The 23,726-nt window shown below is 44.1% G+C and overlaps 1 protein-coding gene across 1 annotated transcript in view; it reads right to left on the reverse strand.

The window, feature by feature from the left end:
- Positions 1 to 4,058: 4,058 nt before the first annotated feature.
- FRAS1 (Fraser extracellular matrix complex subunit 1) overlaps positions 4,059 to 23,726 on the reverse strand; it is a 444,205-nt gene continuing 424,537 nt past the window's right edge. Inside the window, exons 70-74 of the mRNA XM_070394313.1 lie at positions 20,257 to 20,373; positions 14,857 to 15,023; positions 10,844 to 11,049; positions 9,586 to 9,732; positions 4,059 to 7,753 (exon numbers count right to left, since the gene is read on the reverse strand). Coding sequence (XP_070250414.1) covers positions 7,160 to 7,753; positions 9,586 to 9,732; positions 10,844 to 11,049; positions 14,857 to 15,023; positions 20,257 to 20,373 — 1,231 coding nt within the window. The 3' untranslated portion in view covers positions 4,059 to 7,159. The remainder of the gene's footprint in view (positions 7,754 to 9,585; positions 9,733 to 10,843; positions 11,050 to 14,856; positions 15,024 to 20,256; positions 20,374 to 23,726) is intronic.

Raw genomic sequence — 23,726 nt, forward strand, 5'->3', positions numbered from 1 at the left:
AGCCCTGCTTGCATTGGGGGAATTATGGGCAGGTGTGTGTTGAAGGATGGAGTTAAAGCTACCATTTAGTTGATGTCGGGCCTTGAAATAAGTGCTTGCTTCCATCACCTCTTTTATTTTCAAGGCAACCCTGGGAGGTGCTATTTTTAAAAATATATATTTTATTGATTTTTTTACAGAGAGGAAGGGAGAGTGATAGAGAGTTAGAAACATCGATGAGAGAGAAACATTGATCAGCTGCCTCCTGCACACTCCCTATTGGGTATGAGCCCGCAACCAAGGTACATTTCCTTGACCTGAATGGAACCTGGGACCCTTGAGTCTGCAGGCTGATGCTCTATCCACTGAGCCAAACCAGTTAGGGCGGGAGGTGCTATTTTTATTAGAATTTGCAGCAGGGGGAACTGAGGCTTAAGAAGGTTAGGTGATTTACCCAAGGACACAAGCAGAAAGTATTTATTGACTGCACCCTTCCTGTAAGGCATGTGCTGTGGAAGATTAAAAGGAAATAATCAGATGTAGTTGGTATATCAATGAGTTTACAATCTGAGGTCAAGACAAACTCATGTGGAACTAAAGTCAGTAATGTGTGATGCTTTATCATTGTTATACATAATGCCAAATTTTGGGGAAAGGACTTGAAACATGGTAGCTTTAGGAGCACAGGAACATCAAGAAGCTTGGGACAGGCAGGGGAGAAGGCAATGAAATTGGAAAGATTTGAACACTGTCATCTGAAAGAATTTTTGGTTTCTTTTTAACTTTAAATTAGCGTGCCCCATATTTCTCAATCATGGTGTGAGGTTGCCTTCCTGACATTCCTGTTATTCTGCAAAAAGTTTTAGTGAAAATATGAATTTGAAGAAAAGCATTAGTGTTATGGGTTGGCTCAACGAGATAGACCACCGACTCAGAATTTAAATTTGAAAGCCGTTTATTAAGCTGGCCAGCTGACCACAGCCCGTACCTTCCCCCTCTGGGAAGCCTCGCGGCATGTGGCAAAGAGCAAGTGTGCATTATGATTTTTATAGCAAAACAGTGTTACCTTAGAAGCTCACAGAAAGTTCATAAGCACAAAGGGGGGGTAAACAGAGTTACACCTGGCTGGTCTAAGACAATCTAGCAATTTTTCTTCCATGGTTCCTAACCCTGCAACTCCCCTCCATTCATCAGTCCCTCCTCCCAGCACATACACAATCCTCATATCCTGGCAACACAATCCTTCTCCATACATCAGTCCCCCCTCCCAGCACATTCTGTAACATTCTGTAACCCTTCCATGGCGCAGTCCCTCACCCTAACACATTAGGACTGATGAATTGTCATTTAGTTGATTGAAAACTTTTGGTCTGGTTTAATCTACGCAGTGGTTCTCAACCTTCTGGCCCTTTAAATACAGTTCCTCATGTTGTGACCCAACCATAAAATTATTTTCGTTGCTACTTCATAACTGTAATGTTGCTACTGTTATGAATCATAATGTAAATATCTGATATGCAGGATGGTCTTAGGCGAACCCTGTGAAAAGGTCGTTCAACCGACAAAGGGGTCTCGACCCACAGGTTGAGAACTGCTGATCTACAGCTACTTAAACTATCAGAGTGCATTTCCCCCCTAGTCTTTCACAGGATAATACATGATGCCCCTTTAACCAACATAGGAGGTGCTGGGATTCAGAGGAAAAGCCCTGGCTTGAACTGCTGTGTGGGAGCTGAAGAGGCCGGAGCAGAGGTCCTCCCCGCTGGGTGCCGGACCTGAGAACCTATCAAAGCATAAATTCTCTCAGACCCTACCCTAACCTACCCTCTTAGTGAGCCCTCTAGTGACCCTAGAGCTGAAGAACTACTGGTTCAAGAGCACACCCTCCCTTAAATAGAAGAGGAGCCGCAATGGAGAAAGCAGAGAGGCAGCCTTGCTTAAAAAGCTGGAGCCTGCCAGGTTTGCACCAGATTTACAAATCGAGAGTGATGAACTTTCTGCCAGGAGAAGATATGACTGTGTTCTCTCTTCCGTTTTTCATCCTAAATCCCGACTCCCATGTAGAGATCACCACAATAGACTAAGCCCCGCCTCATTCTGGAAACTTCTAGAATTAGCATGGGTGCAGAAAGGAGATATTTACTGAGGGCCTATGACTTATGCCAGACATTGACTAATGCACTTACTTCATGCTTACTCACTAGCTTAATTTGGTAACTTCCACAGGTTGTATGCCACACACCAGGAAGTACTAGGACTGGATATCCAGAAGGAAATGAGTAATAAGTGGTGATGAAGCCCCATGGACTAGGAACAGGTTGACATCAAAAGTGCCTCTAAGCCTGCCTGGACACGGGAGGGACAGTCTTATCAGCGCCTTTGAGAACTGGACTGTGGCCTGGGCAGGCTGCAGGCACCATCAGAACCACAGCTAAGCAGTGGGGAGGGATAGACACATCCCAACTTCTCTCCCATCATTTGGCCCATCTCAGCCAGAAGCCAAGGGGCAAAGGAGCCTTGGAGAAGCAGTTTGGAAAGGAAAGAGAGTTTCCTGGAGCATAAACAAGGCAGAGAATCCCTATCGAGACAAACAGAATAAGCAGCAGGGGACTTTCGTGAGTCACTGTTATCAAGTGCGGGTTCATCTTGGACACATTCTTTAATGGGATGTTTAAGGGAGACATCTTGAAATTGGTTTTAAACAATTTATGGAAGTTGTCCCAGAGACTAGGGTTCTAGTAAACTTTTATAACTTACTGGTCTTAGAACTTAACGGCCTTAAACCAAATGAGCCCCGGAGTAACATGTTGCTAGATTTTTTAGAGAGTTGCAATCTCGGTCTATTTTGTTGTAGTAACCAAGTGACTGAATTTTCATGACAAGCATTAAACCCAAGTTATAGGAGCTGTGGACTATTATTAAGCAACACCAATTTGTGCTTGTGAGGGCCTCTGGCAAAGATTTAAAATCTCAGGATTCATGTGGAATTTTCAAGAAAAATTATCCAGGTCAGTCATCGAGAACCATGTCATAGGGTGGTTTACAAGGACTGAATGGGGTAGAGAATGTAAGAAGTGATTGCTTATATATATATATGTATATAAATTTTTTTAGAGAGAGGAAAGGAGAGGGGTAGAGAGATGGAAACATCAATGGGGAGAGAAGCTTTGGGTTGCCTCCGTTTGCCCCCTACTGAGGATCAAGCCCTGATTAGGAATGGAACCAGTGACCTCTTGGTTCATGGGTCGACGCTCAATCACTGAGCCACACCAGCCAGGCAAGGAGTGATTGCTCTTGATGGCCAGATGTGCCCATATTACTTGACATTGTTCCTGGGAATTTACCAGCCTCTGTGAGGCTGTGAGGCATGGGACAATCACAGGAAATTGTGAGGAGGTAAAACTCAAGTTAAGTCCTGGCAGCATCTAGGAAATCCTAGGCTCAGCTGTGGTTCCTTTCCCCAGATTTGATAAAAACATGCTTTCTCAAGTCTTGCTGAGTTTGCTAATGTACCAGGAAAAGGTGCCAACAGAGCCCTACTGGTCACCATCCTTGGCAATATTTTTGTTTTTTCATATAAAATAATTCCACAGAGGGGGGAGGCACACAAATGCACAGGCTTGCAGAAAGCCAAGACTGCCCATTTGGACTCTGCCATTTTCCCCTTCATAAGCCAATAAACTACTATTTGGTGCTTTGGTCATCTCCAGGGGGTTATGGACACTAAATGAACCTTTGTGTGTGCATAAGAGCTCATAGCCATTCTCATACTAGATCACACTGTCCTGAGAAAGTTTGAGGCTAATATAGTGTGAATAATCATCTTATTGTATCGCACATGGTGATTTTAACGATTCCTCTTTGTCCTGGGGTTTCAACTGATTGCAAGAAAAGAGCTATGATTATCTGGAGATGTGTAATTCTCTATCATGCTCTTAGCACAGTTAGTATGTGTCCAAATTTACCCTCTTCAGAGGGACTTTTTCCAAAAAACTTTGCCGCAAAATGATTTTCCATCTCAATGGCAATGTCTTTTGAGATGAATAATCTAAAATGAACATAGCAAAAAAAAAAAAAAATGCAACCAGACTGTCATTTATTAATACAAATTTATATAGTGGCATATGCTATTGAAGAGATCAGAAATTCATCACACACAAATTGGTATTGGAAATACAAAAATCATTTGAGAGTCAAGAAATCTGGTTGACAGCACCACAAATATTTTACTCAGTCTGAGCAGGTGCGCAGTATCCAAGAATCACAAGAATTCCTACAGGACACCGAGCCTGAATGTCAGAAGGCTGTGCAAACTTATTCCACCACGATTCCCCATCCACCAATGAGACTGCAGGAGTCCGTCAGGAGGCCCGGGGACAATGCAGGCAGAAAACAACTGCAGAGTCTTCTTTCTTTTAACCTTCACAGCCAGCCAGTGTGCGATAGCAAATAGCAACCCCCTGGGGGCTTTGTTCCTTCTTACCTAAAGGCATGCTGTAAGAGGTTAGTAACACACACAGGGCTTTAGTGAGCAAGTCAGGAACAGAAAGCAGAGTTTTGAAGTATAATCCCACATCAACCACCAAATGGTCTGATCCCTAAATCAAGTATAAAACAAATGAAATACAAAATTCTGTATCAAAAGAGTCAATCTCAAGTTCACATCTCTTAACACTAGAGAAGCACCGCATTCAGGAACATGTATGTAGTGGGGGGAAGAGCTGAGAGGAAGGAGGGCAGGACTATTCCAAGGGCTTCCTTTCACACAGACGATTCACTACCTCAAGGTCTTCACAGGCCGCTGCCCTGGTCATGCAAGACCTCCTCCATGGAGGCTGCTAGGAGCACGCAGAGATCTCAGTCTCCATCGCTTCCCAACTAGCTTCACCCTGCCACCTGTCTGCGGTCTTCCCATGCACGTGTCCCCTTTGGTAGTAATGGAGAGGATGTGCAAGACGAATATTTGAGCAAATGGAAAGATGTTGCTTTAATGTGTAAGCATCTGGCATGAGGAATGATAAATAAAGGACCAAATCAAAGTTGCTCCTCAAATGACTGGCTTCCTGTCCTTGTAGAATTAGCATGAGCCCTGTAGGTTGTTAGAAGAGTCTGCCCCTCTGGTGAGCAGGGAGCTATGAGACACCAATTCTGGATGTTTGTGAGGCGGGTACATAAATTCTGCCCCAAATTGCCTGGTGTCTCAAGTGGCACCAGACCAGTGAAGCGTTTCCGGCTCTGGGCTCCCTCAATTCATCCTATCATGAAAACTTTACACTCATCGCAGCATGCTAAGTCAGACATTCCTCTATATGTCCTGCTCTGGAGACCAAGTCACAGTCTTACCTCCCGCTAATGCACTATTATGACTTGTCTGTTCAGTCCTCCTTAAGACCATGGCCAGATTCATGTCTATGTAAACTGGTGCTTCTTTGTTCCAATGAGATTATTTCATAATCCAAGTAGAAGCCAGTTTTTGCTTTTCTCTCTACTTTCCCTTGTGATATTGCCACTATACCCTCTTACCTCCCGTTTCTAAATTTATTCCCCTATAACTCACCTGTGACACCAGACATCTGTTCACTCAACAAATATTTCTGGAGTGCTTGTTACATGCAAGGCACTGCTGAATAATCAAAGTCACGGTTCACACAGGCCCTACTCTCAAGGAGCTTGGAGTATGGTAGAGATGCCGAAAACCTTTCAGAGTTCATTCTTTCTAGCTTTTAGTACCAAAGTGTTCCCAGTTTGGAATGTTCCAAAGAGCTTGGGTCATTCTAGTACAAATATTATGCAATGCAGGGGCGCTGTCATTTGCTCAGTGATTATGGTATGCCAGGCATCAGGAAGAGAATAATGACATGGTGTCTCCAGTTTAAGACATGCATGCTTATGGTTTTGCAATAAGGCAGGAACCAAAAAGAAACACAAAGCAAGCGGTGTGAACAATGTGCAAAATCGTTAAGTCTCTATTTGAACACGAAATCATTTAAAAGCCAGGTGTTTATGGCCTTGTCATGTGCTGATATGGTAAAAAATAAGTGCCTGAGCTACCAGAAAAGAACCCCCACAAAGAGAAATCCCTGAAATACGTACGGTACCAGGAATGGTGCCTTTATCTGCTGTGAGTACTAGTACTTTATCTGCTGTCTTATATTAGTAGGCATCTGTTCACTGATTTCACTCTGGCCTGGGCTTTACCCTAATTTGCTTTATTCAAATGAATCACTTACTTTCCTGAAACCCTAGCACAATAAAAATCCCACAGCTAGCAAAGCACATGGGCTTGTCTATTATTGGACTGGGCAAAGCCTGGGGTAGCAGGAAATGTGGTAGGTTTTTAAAGCATCCATGGCAATGCAGAAAAAGGTCATGGGCAGTGCCCTTGTTTTGTAGCCTCCTTTGACAGAAAGGTGTCCTAACATGTCCTCGATGCAGCATCAACTAGTTGGGCACAAGGACATCTCCCTGGGACGAGGGTGCAGTGCAGAAACATGATAGCTCTGAGGTGCTTGCCAGGCCCCTCCTTTCTGTAGGTTTCAGCTCCCCCTCCTGCCATGGCCGAGGTTTCTCCTGTGAGTATCTGGAGCACCTCGAACCCCCAGGTGAAAAGGACTTTGGAAATGGCAAAGTGCAATTAGAGGCCATGGAGTGAGTGCAGGCTGTCAAGTGGATGCAATGAGAAATACAACATTGTGCTGATTAGCAGAATTTTGAATGGAATCTGGGTGCCGGCCATTTGAACTCTGTGGTCCAGAGGCCCAGGAAAAGCCCAAGTGGAAGAAAGCTGGAAGTGGGGGGAGGAAACCAAAGACCCTGAAGGTCACTTTCTGAGATCTGCCACTGTCCATTCCCCGCCCTCGGAATTGCATCAGCTAAGCTACGGGTCTACCTCCCGTCCTAACGCTAACACACTTGCTTTCGAAGATCGGCCTTCCAGGAGCAACTGCAGCTACTGAGACTACTAAAGGGAGCCACAGAAACAGCGACTCCAGTACTCTGGGGGTTCTAGTGGTTCTTTGTTGAATGAGGTAGCTCAGTTGTGAGTTGATGCAAGTGATGTGTGCCTTCCCCTGCTCAAAGCTATAGTTTTCCCTTTTCATCTGCAAGATTATAAAAATACCAGTATTTCTCCCGTTTTATAAAAATGACTTTAGAAAAAAATACACATGGGTCTCCTCCATTAAACTTCTGTTCCATCTTGTAAATTGTTGTGAACTCTGACTTCCAGATTCAATTTTTTCACTTTAGCACCTTTGAACACGTACGCCCCCTCGGCGTCGCTCAGTATGTTGACGTTCCGCACGGTGCAGTACTGCCTGCTCACGTTCTTCTCCACCCTGTCAGGGCTCCGCTTGGGCACCTCCACCTTGGTATTCAGAGGGTATTCCTCCAAAATGTCCTCTGTGGGCGGTTTCTTCCTCTGTTTCTGGCACTTCCTGGTGATGAAACAAGCCACCAAGAACACCAGAAGCAGAAGCATGATAGCAGCGAGCGCACTGCCAATAGACGCCCCCGTTTGGGACAGAGAGGCAGCTACAATGGGCTCTTGCATGTCCAGGTTGAGGGACTTCATATTGGTGCCATTCTTGACTTGGTCCCCTTCATTGTCATAGATGAGGGAATCGGCAAGGGCCAGCCGGCCACTGGAGTCCACCAGGTCCCTTCGGTGGCGCCTCAGAGGGGCTGTGAGAGAGCGCTGGACCCGAGGCCCTGAGAAGGTGTCTGGGCCAATGATGTAGATGACCTGGAGGTACCACTGGTGTCCTGCTTCCACCTGCAGGAGGAGGAAAACAGGAGACAAACCGAGCATGTCATTGCTGCCCACAGACGCCTCTAACAAAAGGAAATGGAAAGACAGTTGCCACCATACTAGTAAGCCTCTATGGATACATGCAAGTGATGCATTTCAAGAAAGGCATTTGCAATGGTTGGTGTTTACCATTAGAGAATTCAACCAAATATTATGGAGTTTATGGATTCCATTTTATTTCTAAATTAGGGTGATCCTGGTCCAGCTATTCACATTCTTTTTCTCTTTGTCTATGTGTGTACAGAATAGTCCTAAGAATTTATTTCTCTGTAGCTGATAAATGCTTATGATTTGTTGGTCTTCCTTGATTATAGAGAAGTAACAGTATTAATAACCACATTTATTCCCAGGGACCTTTAATTGTTTGTTATGCTAATTTACTGTTTATTGATGAAGTTTAGCTAAAATAGTCACTCAACAAATATTCATTAAATACTCTGTGCATAATAAGCAGATACTTTATTCACTAAACACCTACTCTGTGCATAATAAGTAGATACTTGACAAAAATTTGCTAAATCTGAATATTCCCTGGACATCCCCTGAGCAGTTATACCATCCAGTATTTTATTGCCATGTCATCTGGCTCCACTGAAACCCTCCATGATTTTGAACTAACTTCCAAAGAGTGATAATAGTTCTAAAATCTAAAGTCATAGATTACTATTTGGAGACAGAAAAAAGTGGAATTTGATCTTGGAAGTTCTTGTTTATTACTGGGACTTAGAGTATTTTTGCTCATCAAATACTGCCGGGAGCCGGTCCATCCTTGCTGCTTGACACAGTCGCTGCAGGGAAGAAACATCTGCACAGCATATGTTTCAAGGGACCTGGCGTATATAGCATACTGTTCTTAATATGTTTGCTCCCCTTAGCGCTATGTGTTTTAACCAAGGTCACCTTTCCGAGAAAGGTTGTTTCCCCAGGCAGGGATTTTTCCCTGAAGTTAGGGAGGGAATAAAATCCCTTAACTAAGTGCCAGGCGGGTAGTTAATCACTTTAACTAAGAACAATCATGCTTAAGCTACATAATCTTTACTCCCTGGAATGGAGATAAGAAACACCCTAACCTTTGAAATAGAAATTGACAGGATTAAAACCAACTGGTATAAATACAGATGTAACAAGACAACAGAGACAGAACCTAGAGACAGAACCTAGGGAGAGAACATGGCAAAAGATCCTGGACAGAACCTGGCTACAGAACTTGGCTGGAGAACCTAGACAGAACATGGTGGGAGAACCTGGATAGAACCTGGCTGGAGAACCTGGCTACAGAACCTGGCTGGAGAACCTAGCGAGAGAACATGGCTACAGAATCTGGCGGGAGAACCTTGCTAAGCTGATCAACTGAACGCTGCCTCCATGTCATTCCTTCTTCGCCGACTCCGTCCACACCTTTGGGGACCCCTGGACCTGCTGGGGTTGGACCCCAGCAAAATACTACTTATTATTGCCATTCTAAATTATTGTATTGTGTTTATGATTTGGTTAAATGTTTTCCACATGCTTGTGAAAATAGAGCCCAGAAAGCAGGCAATATAAAAAGTAATTAGGAAAAACTAGAATGTGGTAGGCACCCGGATGCACACAATAACAAGAGACTAGATGCAAATTAAATAATTTTACCATTACTTTGTTGTATTGGAGGTAGATGGTAAAAATCTGGGGTGAATGATCAGCATAACAACAATAAAAAGGATGTGCCAGCAAGATGCTGTATGAAGAAGCTGACAGTCCACAGATGATATGTCTTCCTTTTGCTGCCTTTAAAGTGGCCTTCTTCTCACACTCACCTTATAGAGCGCATCTACTTTCAGAGTAAACCCATCCACACCCGGCATGCTACTGACCACGTGGAAATCAGGCAATTCAGAAGCAAAGTGGGCCTCAAAGGGCACGTCATGGAAGTACTTATCGGTTACCTCTGGCTGGCTGCGGTCCTAGATTTTCAGGGGGAAAAAAAAAGAGATTTAGAAAGATGGGACCACTGGACTGGCCAGCAGCAGTCACTGGGAAGAGAAAGATCCTCTTCACCTGCCTGGGGTTGCGGTCAGGAGAGAAGGCACAGCAGAAGCCCTCTCCTTGGGTCGCCTCTGGGTACTACCACCCTCTCCAAGGGAGGACACCTGGTGGCCTCTGTGATCTCAAAACACAGAGAGCGGGGCATCCTAGGCAAATAACTCTCAAGCTATTTGGTCTCAGAAACATTTATACACTTAAAAATCAAGGACCCCAAAAGTCTTTTGTTTATGTGGTTTATATCTATCAGTATTTACTGTATTAAAGTTAACACTGAAAAATCAAGAAATACTATTTACGAATTCATTTTAAAATGGCAGTGAAAAACCCATTACATATTAACATAAGTAACATATTTTTTTAGAGAAAATACCTATATTCACCCCCACTTTCCCCCCAAAAGAGCTGGCATTGCTTTATATTTTTGCAAATCTTTAGAAAAGTACTAGATTCTCCTAACTCCTATATTCAGCCAGTTGTGCTATGTTGTTTATATGAAGAAAATGACCTCACACAGCTACGCAGTTTAAAGGGAAGAATATTTTAATAGCTTTTATCAATAACTTTTATCAATAAGGTGATAAGTGCTATTTTAAAAATATTAGTTACAATGTGGAATCTGAAATCATATCAATAAACCTTTCATGCTTTCTACTCTCATGAAGGAATGAGTGTGAAAAAGGCAAGTGTCATCATACTGTTAGGAACGTAGTTTTGACCTTGTGGACTCCCTGAATGAGTACTGAGGATGTTCAGGGTCTCTGGACCACACCTCGAGAAACACTGGGCTAGACTTTCCTTTTCCTGGGACATTAATAATAGCTTGTCTGTTACCCACCATACCATCAGATCTGTACTAGAATTCAGCTGATCAGAGAGAAGCAACAACAATAATATGTATATATATATATATATAATTAGACACACAAATATATAAAACCATAAAGAGTGGAGTTCTATTAGCTTTAGACAGGACTCAGAGCTGAGAAAATCTACTCAAGTGTCATCTCTTTAACATCAACAGTTACATACCAGCAGCAAGAATCTGTGTTTTAGGTGTTTGTTTGGCTGAATGCACCCATACTGTGGCCCTTCATTGTAGATTGTCCCCGTGGGATCAAAGAAAGGCACGTAGCCATCCTTGCCAGTACAAAGATAGACTTTCTCCAGCTGGAGTTTGTAAGCAGAATTAAGGTTTTGTTCTGGATTCCAAAGTACTCGGCCATAAAGGATTTGACCTGGAAAGATTGAGCAGCATTAATTAGTTCAGACTTTAAAGAGAAAGAAATGTCAAGGGTAGAAAGGATTTAACACACTCTCTTAGAGACAAAAATATCTTTCTATGAAGAGCTCTATGAATCCACGTGCTTCTTTTATTCAAAATGTATTAATTAAGCATTTAAGGTGTGCCAAGCACTCTTTTATGTGCAGGGAATACAAAGGTGAGTGAGATGTAGCTGAGAGAACAGTCATAATAGCTAAGTAATTGCTAAATAGCTAACATTTATCAAGCTTATACTATTTGCTGGGTACTGAACTAAGTCCTTCCCATGTAAGAACTCATGTAGTACTGGCAATTTCACAAATGAGAAAATCGAGGCACAGAGTGGTTAAGTGACTTGTTGAAGGTCACAAAGTTAGGAAGTGGGATTCAAAGTCAAGGTACTTTGGCTCTACAGCAGTGATGGCGAACCTTTTGAGCTCGGCGTGTCAGCATTTTGAAAAACCCTAACTTAACTGGTGCCGTGTCACATATAGACATTTTTTGATATTTGCAACCATAGTAAAACAAAGACTTATAATTTTGATATTTATTTTATATATTTAAATGCCATTTAACAAAGAAAAATCAACCAAAAAATGAGTTCACGTGTCACCTCTGACATGCGTGTCATAGGCTTGCCATCACTGCTCTACAGCCTACACTATTAACCACCACAACTCTATGCTGTTGTCAACCACAATAGAGGAAGGTACATGATGTTAAATAAGCATGTCGCTGAGCAAAGAAATCTGCCTGGGGAGAGGTATGGAAGGTTATAACAAGGAGACGATATTTGAGCATAATCCTGAAACATGAGTAGGTGTTTGTCAGATAGAGCATTTGAGATGGAAGGAAGGGGCAGGGAGAGCATTCTAGGGGAAAGAAACTCCAGTACAAAATACTGAATGCTGGAAGGGTATCAGTCCCGGGCACTTAGTGCCTGATGTGGCAACAAGTTCTTCAGCTACCCTGTCTTATTTAAATCCTCCCACGAGCCCAAGGAGATAGGTCCAATTATTACCCCTGTTTAAAAGAACTCATCCAAGTTTTCCTGTCTGTGCCATCAGACACACAGGAGTTGAGCACAAATCCATCTGCCTCCAAACGCTTGCCCAGAGCATTTGCTCTGTGGTAGGTCAGTGTGATTGGATTGGAGGACGAGTAGAAGCTCCAGCAGGAGAGACTCCTGTGAAGATAGACTCATGGTGCTGAGGATTCTGGACTTAAGTATGTAAGTAACAAGGAACCATGTGAGGTTTTAAGTCTGGGCATAATGTCAACACACCTGGGCTTCAGAAAACAGAATGGAGGAACCTAAGAGACTTGAGTCACAGAGATCAGATAAGGGCTATTTTAATTCTCTAGTGATAGATAGCTAAACTATAGCTGAGAGGCAAGGGGGTGGATTCAAGCAATGTCTAGGAATTGGATTCCATTCATTTCAATGATGGATGGGATGGGGAGGTGAAGAAGAGAAGGATAACCTTGAGGTTGTTTCCTGGGGCACCTAGAGCATGGGGATGCGATCAGCGGGGCAGGGGTAGGGGAGAAGCATGTTTGGAGGGAGGTAAGTCCAGCTCTAGACATCGCTAGGTGTCTGAAAGACAGCCACTGGGGAGGCTTGGTGGTTCCAGATTGCACATGGAAATGAGGAATGAAGCTCAGGCGAGATCAGGAATAAGGTCACTTTTGTGGAATGGCTGTGGAGTAGTAGCACTCTAGCAGGTTCAGAGTAAACAGATGGGACAAGCCATGGGGATGGCCAGAGGTAGCACTGAAGAGAGAACAGAAGGAGCCAAGCAAAGAACATGGGGACAACAACACACACAGGGCAGAGAACAAAGTCCCAGGGAAGGAGAGTGAGAAGTGGTCAGAGAGGCAAGACTGTGTCAGGTGAGGTGGTGAAAAGGAAGCCAAATAGAAAAAACGTGTCAAAATCCATGGACTCAGTGTCATCGACAAGAGAGAGTTCTTAGCGGTGGTGGGACAAACCCAGCCTGCAATGGGTGGCCAGAGCACTGACTATGAAGAAAGGCCATGGAGATAGTGTATGCTCACCACTCCCTCAGGAAGTTCCTCAAAGAAAAGAAAAGAAGGTTTGAAGTGGAGGTAAGGTTGAGAATTTTTTTTTCCTGTTAAGGGCAGGACTTGAATGTGTTTTTAGGATGAGAGAAAAACTCAGATATGAGGAGAAGATAAAAAGAAAAAGGCAGAAGGGGTAATTGAGAGAGGAAAGGCAGATCTTGTTTAATTAATTTATTCATGCAACAAATATTTATTGGGCACCCAGGCACTGGTGGTATGTTGTGCAAATTTGATCGCAATCTCTGTTCTCAAGTAACTTACAGTCTACTGGTAGAGATAGACAACAAATACGGAAATAATCCTATATAATAAAGAAGTAATATGCAAAATGACCCTCATGCCCTCACAAGATGGCTGCCTATGACCAGGCCGGCAGGGGCGTTAGTGAGGGACAACCAAATGACTGAACAAGCAGGCTGCGTGGGGCGACCAGGCTGGCAGGGGGGTGCAGTTAGGGGCAACTAGGCTGGCAGAGGGGGGTAGTTGGGGGTGACCAGGCCAGCAGGGGGGCAGTTGAGGGCGACCAGGCTGGCAAGGGAGGCAGTTAGGGGCAACTAGGCTGGCAGAGGGGGGTAGTTGGGGGTGACCAGGCCAGCAGGGGGGGCAGTAAGGGGTGACCAGGCTGGCAGGAGGGGCAGTTAGGGGTGATCAGGCTGGCATGCAGAGTTAGTGAGGGGGGATCAGGCTGGCAGGGAAGGGCAGTTAGGGGCAACCAGGCAGGTGAGTAATTAGGAGCCAGCAGTCCAGGATTGTGAGAGGGATGTCCAACTGCTGGCAGTAGGACATCCCCCAAGAGGTCCCAGATTGGAGAGGGTGCAGGCTGGGCTTAGGGGATCCCCTCCCCATGCACGGATTTTGTGCACTGAGCTTCTAGAATATATTATAAAATATTAAAAATGTGACAAGCACTATAAAAACTGAAGAGTGTTTTGTGAAAGTGCAAACTATGAATGTCTCTGTTAGACTGTCCAGTGTGGTCAGGGAAAGGCTTATTGAGAAGATCAACATGTAAGTAGAGACCCGAAGGAAGAGAGAGAGCTAGCCTTTTGAAAAGTCAAGGGAACCATGTGTGGGCCAAGGAGGGGGCAGAGGAACCATTACAAGCAGAGAAAGCATGATGGAGAGCACATACATGTTTGGCATATCTGTGAGGCTGGCAGGCAGTGGGGGTCATATTGCAGTCTCTCCGAGGAACTGAGAGATAAAGCAACCTGCCCAGAGTCAGTGTATTAGAATCTGGTTGGAAACTCCAGTCTTCTTACCACTCAGACCAGTGCTTTCCCACAGTGCCACACTGCCAATGACTATACTGCCAAGTGTGTGATCTTATTGTGAAACTAGAGGCCTGGTGGATGAATTCCTGCATGGGTGGGGTCCAGCCGAGGCCGATCGGGAGCAGGACTGGCTGGGGGGAGGGGCCACAGGCTGTTGGTCAGCTGGCCCAGCCACTCCCAGTTGAACTCCTGGTCAAGGGGACAATTTGCATATTAGCCTTTTATTATATAGGATGACACGAAGGAAGAACTCGGGTCTGTTCCTTTGACTACATGCTGGCTGCACAGGCATCCACCCCGAGGGAATCCTCACTGGCAAGTTGACTGAAAGCTGATGAGCAGAGATGCTGGTCCAGGGGTTTACTTGAAAACTTCTCGCATTCAGCCACGGTCTCTTTGTGCAGGCGAAGGGAACAACTCACCTTTTGAGAAGGCTCCTTTGTAATCCATTTCTGCCAGTGACATATCAGATGTGTTGGGATCCATCAGAAACACCTTCTCATTATTGCAGAGCTGAAATTCAGTATTGAGAGAATACACAACTGGCACAGGGCGGTTGGTCTGCTGGAACGCGATGGGTATCAGGAATCTAAAAGTGGGAGAAGAAACAAGAGCTCCTTGAAAGCAGGTCAACTTTGCAAAGGTCACTGGAGCTGTCCTCCCCTCCCCACCCTTCTTGGGATTGTGAACAGTGCTTTGTTGCAGGTGCTAAATATTTACTGAATGAAGAGGTATGTATAGGAGAGGAACTTGATTCATTTTCTTTCATAGTACTGATCATGGTTTAATATTTTGGTGAAATGTGTCACTATCTGACTGAAATCTACTTCATGGCCCATATCTATTTGCTCACCATTGTATCTTCAATGCTAGCCAAGCTCCAGATTCACATATTTGTTACAGAGTAGCGCATGCGTGATGATTTTAATGCTTTACTCTTCCAATAGAGCCCATCTGACTACTCCTTACTTTTATCGAAGGTGCTCCAGTGGGTAGATTTGAAAGGGTTGGAGAAGGAACTTGGGGTATAGGAGACACCCACACAAGCCAGGGCTGCCCCTACTTCAACAGCTTTGCTATAACCATAAGTTGCACTAAGAGCTCATATATCTGACTCAGGGAAACCATTTTTTCTTGTTAGTAGTGGCATTACCAGAATCCACATAGTGCCAGGGACATAGGACACTCAATAAATCTTAATTGATTAAACAGAAGGAACAATGGACTCCCGATGGTGATGATGACGATGATTTATAAGGTTAGAATGTTTGACAGAGCTCACAAAATTAGGCATAATATGAAACACAATTCTTTTGAATGAAGTCTGAGTTCCCTGAGTCTGTCTTGATTGTTTTTGTGTTATACTTCTATTGCATCCACATAGAGCCATAGAGATGATCGACAGCAAGGTGAGGCCCAGGGAGAAAGTCACTCTGGGAATAATGGGGAAGGATTTCCAACGCCGAAGCCTCAGTATACTCAACAACACCCTCCCCTGCAGCCTCCCTCACCCACACGGCGCTGAGCCTGCAGACAGGCTGGTGTCTTTCTGCTCCTTTTGCCATTTTCACACCAGAGTTCCTGTCTTGTTTTACACACACAAAAAATCCAGCACCTACTCTGGAGAAAGAGTTCTTTCACATATACACTAAAAGACACATATCATATCCTTTGTAATCGAGAGAATCTGGAATTACAAGCCAAATAGAGTGGTAAACAACTTATGGGATATTCCTACAATGAATACCTTAACGCAATGAAAACCAAACCATAGCTACATGAACCAACACAAATGTAGATTTACTTATGAATCAACATATGATTCACTGAGCCAAAAAAAAAAAAAGCTGCAAAGAGAATTCATGCAGTCTGAAGTTATTTATTTTTTTATTATTTATGTATTTATATGTATTTTGAGAGAGAGAAAAAGAGAAAAAAACATGTCGATGTGAGAAACTTCCATCAGTTGCCTCCTGCCTATGCCCCGACTAGAGATAGAACCCACCACCTGGGTATGTGCCGAAGATGCTCCAACCAACTGAGCCACATTAGCCAGGGCTGAAATTTTTATATAGAGTTTAAAAAACCACACACACATCAGGTAAAACCACATAAAAGTAAATATGAGGTGAACCATGAAAACCAGAGAAGAGAAATACAGCCTCAGGCTAGCAGTTACCTTAGGGGGAGGGGGGGGGAGTGCAGTTGGAAGGGGCACTGAGGGTATTTAAAAGGTACTGGTAATGCTCTATTTCTTTTTTCTTTCTTTGACTCCATTTGTTACAAAAATGGAAAAAACAGTGTCAATCTTGTGGGGGAATCACTGTAGTGAGAATTAAACGTGAAGAGCTTAGTGCAGGCCCACCACCTAGTCCACACTCCACACACGGTCATTAATGTCACTGGTAGTTAGTATCATTCATTTTATCATCCGTATCACAGCCCAGGGGATATTCAATTCGCTGCAGTTGCAATTCACATCAGGTAATGTTCTATTTCTTGAGGTTTTATACATGTTCTATATATGGTGTTCTGAGTATCTAAAACATTTCACAATTTAAAAACTTTATTATATGAGTAAGATTCCCCAGCATTTGTCATGTTTGCCCTTTATTGCAGCCAACTACCACTTTCCTGGTCACCTTCCCGCCGACATTTGGCTGACTATGTGCTCTCTAGCATTGCTCCTGGTGATTTCAGTTTCCAAATGGATGAACCATCTAACATCCCAGCCTCCCAGTTCCTGACGTCCTCACCTCCAAAGAGCTTGCTCTTTGAAGACACCCATGCTTCACAGTCCTACTATGCACCACCTCCAAAATCTCATTTTCAAACTCCTCACGTCTCTAACTAGCACCTCCTATCTTTCCTGCTCTCCTCTTCTTCTACACACCCTCACTAATCCTGAAACCACACCGAGACCTCCCTGACCACTTTCACCAGGGTGCAGGGGAACTAGAACTCTGACACACCCATGAGGGAAATGGACACACATTGTTACATATTTGCAAACATTTCGGAAAAAGTGTGGCAGTTCCTTAAAAAGTTTAACATTCATGATCCAGCCATTCCATTCCTAGGTATTTACACAAGAAAATAAAAAGCATATGTCCATATAAAGGCATATACATACATATCCATTGCAGCAACCCAAATGTCCATCAACCCATAAATCGACAAACAAATTGTAGCATTTCCATGCCATGGAATACAATCCAGTAATAATGGGAACGAAATACCGATATACTAACACATGAATGGATCAAAACAATCATCCCGAGGGAAAGAAGCCAGAGAGAAAGAATGTGTACTGTATGGTGGCTTTCTAGAAATATAAACTAATCTGTAGGGACAGAAAACAGGTCAGTGGGTACCTAGGATAAGGAATGGTTAGGTGTTGGGAAGCATGAGACTTGGTTGGAAAATTTGTAAGGAAGACATTCTTAGAAAAGGGAAGTGTGCGGAAGGCCGCCTGCCCTATTTATCAGGATTCCAACTTAGGGGAGTGCTGAAGGCGGTGCCCCTAATTATTCCTTGACCTTTCCAAACAAGTCTGTGTACATGCAGACCCCCAGGTGTTTACTGGAATCCTTATGCTTAACCTTTGGGTGTCCTTGCTTAAAGGACATTACAAACACGTGTCCTCCAAAAATTACTTACCCTACTGATTGTATCTAAAAGATAAACTTTATCTCAAACTGCTGCTACAATAAAAGCCTAATGAGGCAGGCAAACGAGGCTGCCTGGTTCCTTTAGCCAGGTAGTCCCTTAGCCCTCTCTTTCACAGCAAACATTGTGTGGGAGTAATTCATTCATCCCTTGCTCAGAGTCTGCTGGTCAGCCCCGGCAGTTAGGGTGGGATGGGAGGGAAGGATTACAAAGAAGTATAAAGAAACTTTTGGAGGAAATAGGTATATTTACTATCTTAACTGTGGTGAGGTGTTACAAGTGTATGTATAATGGACTTTGAACAATGTGGGGAGCGGTGCTAACACCTGCCCAGTCGAAAATGTGCATATAACTTTTGACTCCCCCAAAACTTTACTAATAGCATACCGTTAACTGGAAGTCTTACTGATAACATAAACAATTAACATGTATTTTGTACATTTTATATATTATATACGCTATTCTTACAACAAAGCAAGGTGGAGAAAGAAAAAGTCAGTAAGAGGATCATATGAGAAAATACTTCCTCCTCTCTCCCCAAACCTCAGAGCTCCTCATGGAGAAAATAGATCCAATCAAATACGTACTTTGTCCTCCTTACCCTCCCAATCCACGAATCCCCCTCCACCTGTCTCCGAGGACTGGCTGCCTTCCTCTTTCTGGTTCTAGCGAAGGCCAGCCTGTCCTGGTTCTGCCCCTGTCTTACTCCAGGACCTGGTTCTGCAGATTTCCCCCTCTCACAGCACCATCAAATTCCCCATCACAGACCGATAGGGTTATTCTTACCAACATACAAACATCTTGAAATACTTTTCAACCTAAAACACAAATAAAACCTCCATTGACACCTCATGTTTCTAGCTACTGCCTCTATCCTCTGCCGTCCTTTACTCACTATTTTTCCCTGTTGTCCCCACATTGTTGCCTCTCCCTTGAACCCACTCCAATCAGGCCTTATTTCCCTTAGTCCACCGAACCTGCCCTTTGTCATCAATGACTTCCACATCACCAAATCCAATGGCCAGCTCAGTCTCTTAATTTGAAAACCATTCCAAATTGTCTCCTCTTAGTAATAATGTCAAATTCTGTCCTCAGCATCTTTTCTTAGAAATGTTTCTAATTCACTTTGCTCCACTCTTAGAAAGGGGGCATTGGGTGATAAACTGCCTGAGAGCAGAGGTTCCTTTAATCCCTGGAAGAATGTACAAGTCCAGGCCAGAGCGAAGCACAAAATAAGAGCTGAGTAAGTACTGGTTGAATGAATGAACATAGATATGACTCAGTCTTAGATCTGAGGTGGGTATGAGCTGATGCATAGTTGATTTTCCTTATTTGTGGTAATAATGGTCTGTAAAGTCACAGTGAACACTGAGTTAGTGAACACTGACCCCGCTCCCAGGGGGAATACAGGACAGAGTTCCTGCAACCTTGGGCCCAACATGGTCATCAACTGATTAACAGCTGACTTGTCTTATGCGTGTTTCTGCTTAAAGACATCTTAGTACATATTGGTGATTCATTGACATAGAACTCACGGCACCAGCCCTGAAAGTCACACCTGACATCCCCAAGGCACACAGCCTTCCTGCACTTAGGAACACCGGACGGCCCTTCTGCACTCTACTTGAGAGCCATTTTAAGTGTTTTGTTTTTTAAATATATTTTTATTGATTTCAGAGAGGAAGGGAGAGAGAGAAACATCAATGATGAAAGAGAATCATTGATCGGCTGCCTCCTGCACACCCTCTCCTGGGGATGGAGCCCGCAACCAAGCATGTGCCCTGACTGGGAATCTAATTGCGACCTTCTGGTTCATAGGGCAACGCTCAACCACTGAGCATTGCCGGCCGGGTGGGAGACATTTTAAACAAGGAAATCACCCATGAAAAGGACAAAAATTCAAACATGGCACTAAACAGACTGTGAGAAGGACATCTGTTTGCAGTATGGGAGCTGAAACATGACAGCGGACCACTGCCTTGCTCAGCCTGAGCTGGGAATGGGTGTCAGGGGACTTGACATTTTGCCACTGTGCATGTTCTTAAACACCATGAAAGCACCCTCACCTCCCGCCAAATTGGTTTTGGGATTACAAATAACTGTTATCCAGTAGGCAAATTCATTAACAATGAAGATCGACACTATTTCCCTACCTTTCTGGGGCATGTGCAGTGCAGGCCAAAGGCTTCTCTCCTGGGTCGACCCATGGCTGTGTGGGCTGCACGGTGCAAGGGATCAGGAAGATGGTGTACTCCCCTGAGTAGTCCTTCCTGGAAACATACAGAGCAGACTGTGGTTAGAGGGAATAATTTACCGATTGCTCACCCAGAAACAGTTTCAGATGGTAAGAACTTTATGAGTCTGCAAACACAATTTTTAAAAAGTCATCACTGATCATTCTAATCTTTAGTATCAGCCAGCTGCTAAATAGAGCTACTTTAATCTATTCAAGTCCTTTTCATGAGGAAAGCTAGAAAGACACACTGTTTATAAAAACCTAACAGGCTCAGGTGAAGACGAAGTAGAACTGGCCACTTCCTATAGATTCCCTAAACTTGTTGGACAATTTCTGTTTATGTTTCCTGTTGACTGACAACCCTAGCATCCTCAACTGCAGAAGCTTTATTTATTAACATTTAACCATGTCGGCTGCTGCTCTCATGGAAGAGGTAGCAAATGCCTACCTCCAGAAGAAGCCCCGAACTCCATTTCATTAGCATCCAATCCTCTCCCAAACTACAGCCTCATCACTTTCTGAAGTTGGAGAACAATATCACTTCTCATAGGAGACTACTCGCTGGGAATGGCCCTGTTTACGGTGGGGCACAGGATTCTGCAGGTCAGGACATGGAGGACATGGGCATTTGCACCCTCGCCTACTTCATTTCCCACACTTGCCATAGAGTAATAGTCCAGCCCTGGCAGGTTGCCCAGAAGGCAGCCAGACATTCAGAAGCTTCCAGGAGATTCTTCAAGGGCCTTGGGAGGCTGCCATCCATTGACAGAAGAGTGCAGGCCTGTGAATCTTAATTTAGACTGCTGGGCGCAATCTGCAAACGGTCCTCACAGCCACGTGTTTATTCTTTCACCGTTTCTTTTGTATTCTTTATATCTATTTAGTACTAAAGTGATAGCGAAGATTTGGAAATAACTAACTAACTAACTAAATAAATAAATAAATAAATAAAACTTTTATAGGTCATCCTGGGGTCAGATTAGTGGAATGGACCTGGGTGGAACCTGGGAGACAGTTTAACCTGGGCTTGGCTTTGTCTCTGCTTTGGTTGTATGATTTTATTTATTTATTTATTTATTTATTTATTTATTATTATAAATTCTCACCAGAATAAATTTTTCCATTGACTTTTTTAGAGAGAATGGGAGCGGGGAGAGATAGGGAAACATCGATGTGAGAGAGACACATCGATTGGTTGCCTCCCACATGGGCCCTAACTGGTGTGAGATCAAGCCTGAAACTGAGGTACGTGTCCTTGACTGGAATTGAACCTGAGTCCCTTGGGTCCTTAGGCCTATGCTCTAGTCACTGAGCAAAACCAGCTTGGGCTAAATGTTTGTTTTTTAAAATGTTTTATTTTATTGATTTTACAGAAAAAGGAAGGGGAAGGGATAGAGAGATAGAAACACTAATGAGACAGAAATCATCTATTAGTTGCCTCCTGCACACCCCCTATTGGGGATAGAGCCTGCAACCTGGGCATGTCCCCTGACCAGGAATCAAACCATGTGTTTCATGGCTGGGTTGATGCTCAGCCATGAACCACACCAGCCAGGCTGCTCATATGATTTTAGACAAACCATGCACATTTTCAGGGCTTAGTTTCTAGGGCCGTTCATGCCCTGCCCTGAAAAATCTGTATGTCTGTATGTCCATAGTTTTCACATCTTCCTGTAAAGCCCGGAGCAGCAGAAAATGAAACTTTGTACACCATATTTGAAAGGCATGAAAATTGACATGTATAAGGTGAATAGCAACCCTTAATTAATAGAAACGCCTAATTAGGCAGAACTCTGCTTGCCTGACCCTGGCTTTCAAAAAGTCAAGCCAGACTTTTGCTCAAACCCTGCAGTGGTTCACACTAAAAGCCAAAGTCCACACCCTGGCCTAAGGGCCCACCCCTGGCCCTACCCCATCTCCTTACTTCTTTATTGCCATGACCCTCCTCTGCTCCAGCCACTCTGGGCTCCATGCTGTTCTGAGCATGTCAGAAATGCTGCCACCTCAGGGACTTTGTCTGAAACCTCTTCCCCAGATAATCTGCTGAGCAAGCCCCTTCCCTCCTTCAAGTCTCTGTTCAAATGCACCTCCTGTGAGGCCTACTTTGAACATCCTAATTAAAATGACATTATCCCCTTCTCCTGAGTCCCCTTACCCTGCTCTGTACCATTTATTTCCCACACCACTCACCACCTTCTAACATGTTAATACTTATATTTGTGTGTTATTCCTACTCTTGTGTCTTCTTACTCGCAGTGCTGCATGCAGGGATATTTATTTTGTTCACTGACACATAGCAAAGGCTTAATAAATATTTGTTAGACAGATGAATGCAGATAAATTTCATGTTCTCTCAGGCTCACAGCCCCACTTTTCCCCATCCTTAAATACCATTTAGGTTAATTTCTTCACTATCCTGCCAATAAGCCAAACACCGTCCTAAATGCAAGTCTTTAATCACACAGCTTTTTTCCCCTCCTTTGTAAAAACTAGACATTTCCCACATCTAAACCTGGAGTACCAGTTGGCCCACCTCCCCCAGGAAGCCATGCTCAGCTCCCAGCCTATCTTTGGCTCTCCATTCCCTGGACAACCATGGCCTTGGGCTTCAATGTTTCTCACCGTGCACAGAGCACAGAATTTGTGGTGTTTTTCTTCACTTTGAAATTTTTCTATATATTTTATTTCCTTACTGCAAATAGAATCTCCTATGGGATGTTTATTCAGGACCTACATGTGCTAAAACCTACAGTTCTGGGGATTCAAGAGAAAACAAACATGTCTTTTACCCTTGGGAAGCTCACTATCTAGTGGAAAATGAGAGTCTATTTAGACCATTATAATATAACTAGAGGCCTGGTGCATGAATTTGTGCACCAGTGGGGTCCCTGGTCCTGGCCTGTGGGATCGGGCCAAAACCAGCTCTCTGACATCCCCTGAGGGGTCCCGGATTGCGAGAGGGTGCATGCTGGGGAGGGATACGGGAGGTTGGCCAGCTGGGGAGGGAACGTGGGAGGGCTCCAGGGCATGTCCGGTCCATCTTGCTCAGTCCTGATCGGCCAGACTCCAGCAGCAAGCTAACCTACCAGTCGGAGTGTCTGCCCCCTGGTGGTCAGTACACGTCATAGCAAACAGTTGAGGGGCCTTAGCATATCATTAGCATATTATGCTTTGATTGATTGAATGGATGACTGGTCAACTAGACACTTAGCATATTAGGCTTTTATTATATAGGACTAGAGGCCCGGGACACAAATTCGTGAACTGGGGCGGGGGGGGGGGGGGTGTGTCCCTCAGCACAGCCTGCACCCTCTCCAATCCAGGACCCCTCGGGGGACGTCCGACTGCCGGGATAGGCCCGATCCCTATGGGGGCGATCGGGCCTTC

The sequence above is a fragment of the Myotis yumanensis genome, unplaced genomic scaffold (assembly GCF_028538775.1).
Source record: "Myotis yumanensis isolate MYYU_CA2020_CCGP unplaced genomic scaffold, mMyoYum1.0.hap1 SCAF_1, whole genome shotgun sequence".
Taxonomy (NCBI): Eukaryota; Metazoa; Chordata; class Mammalia; order Chiroptera; family Vespertilionidae; genus Myotis; species Myotis yumanensis.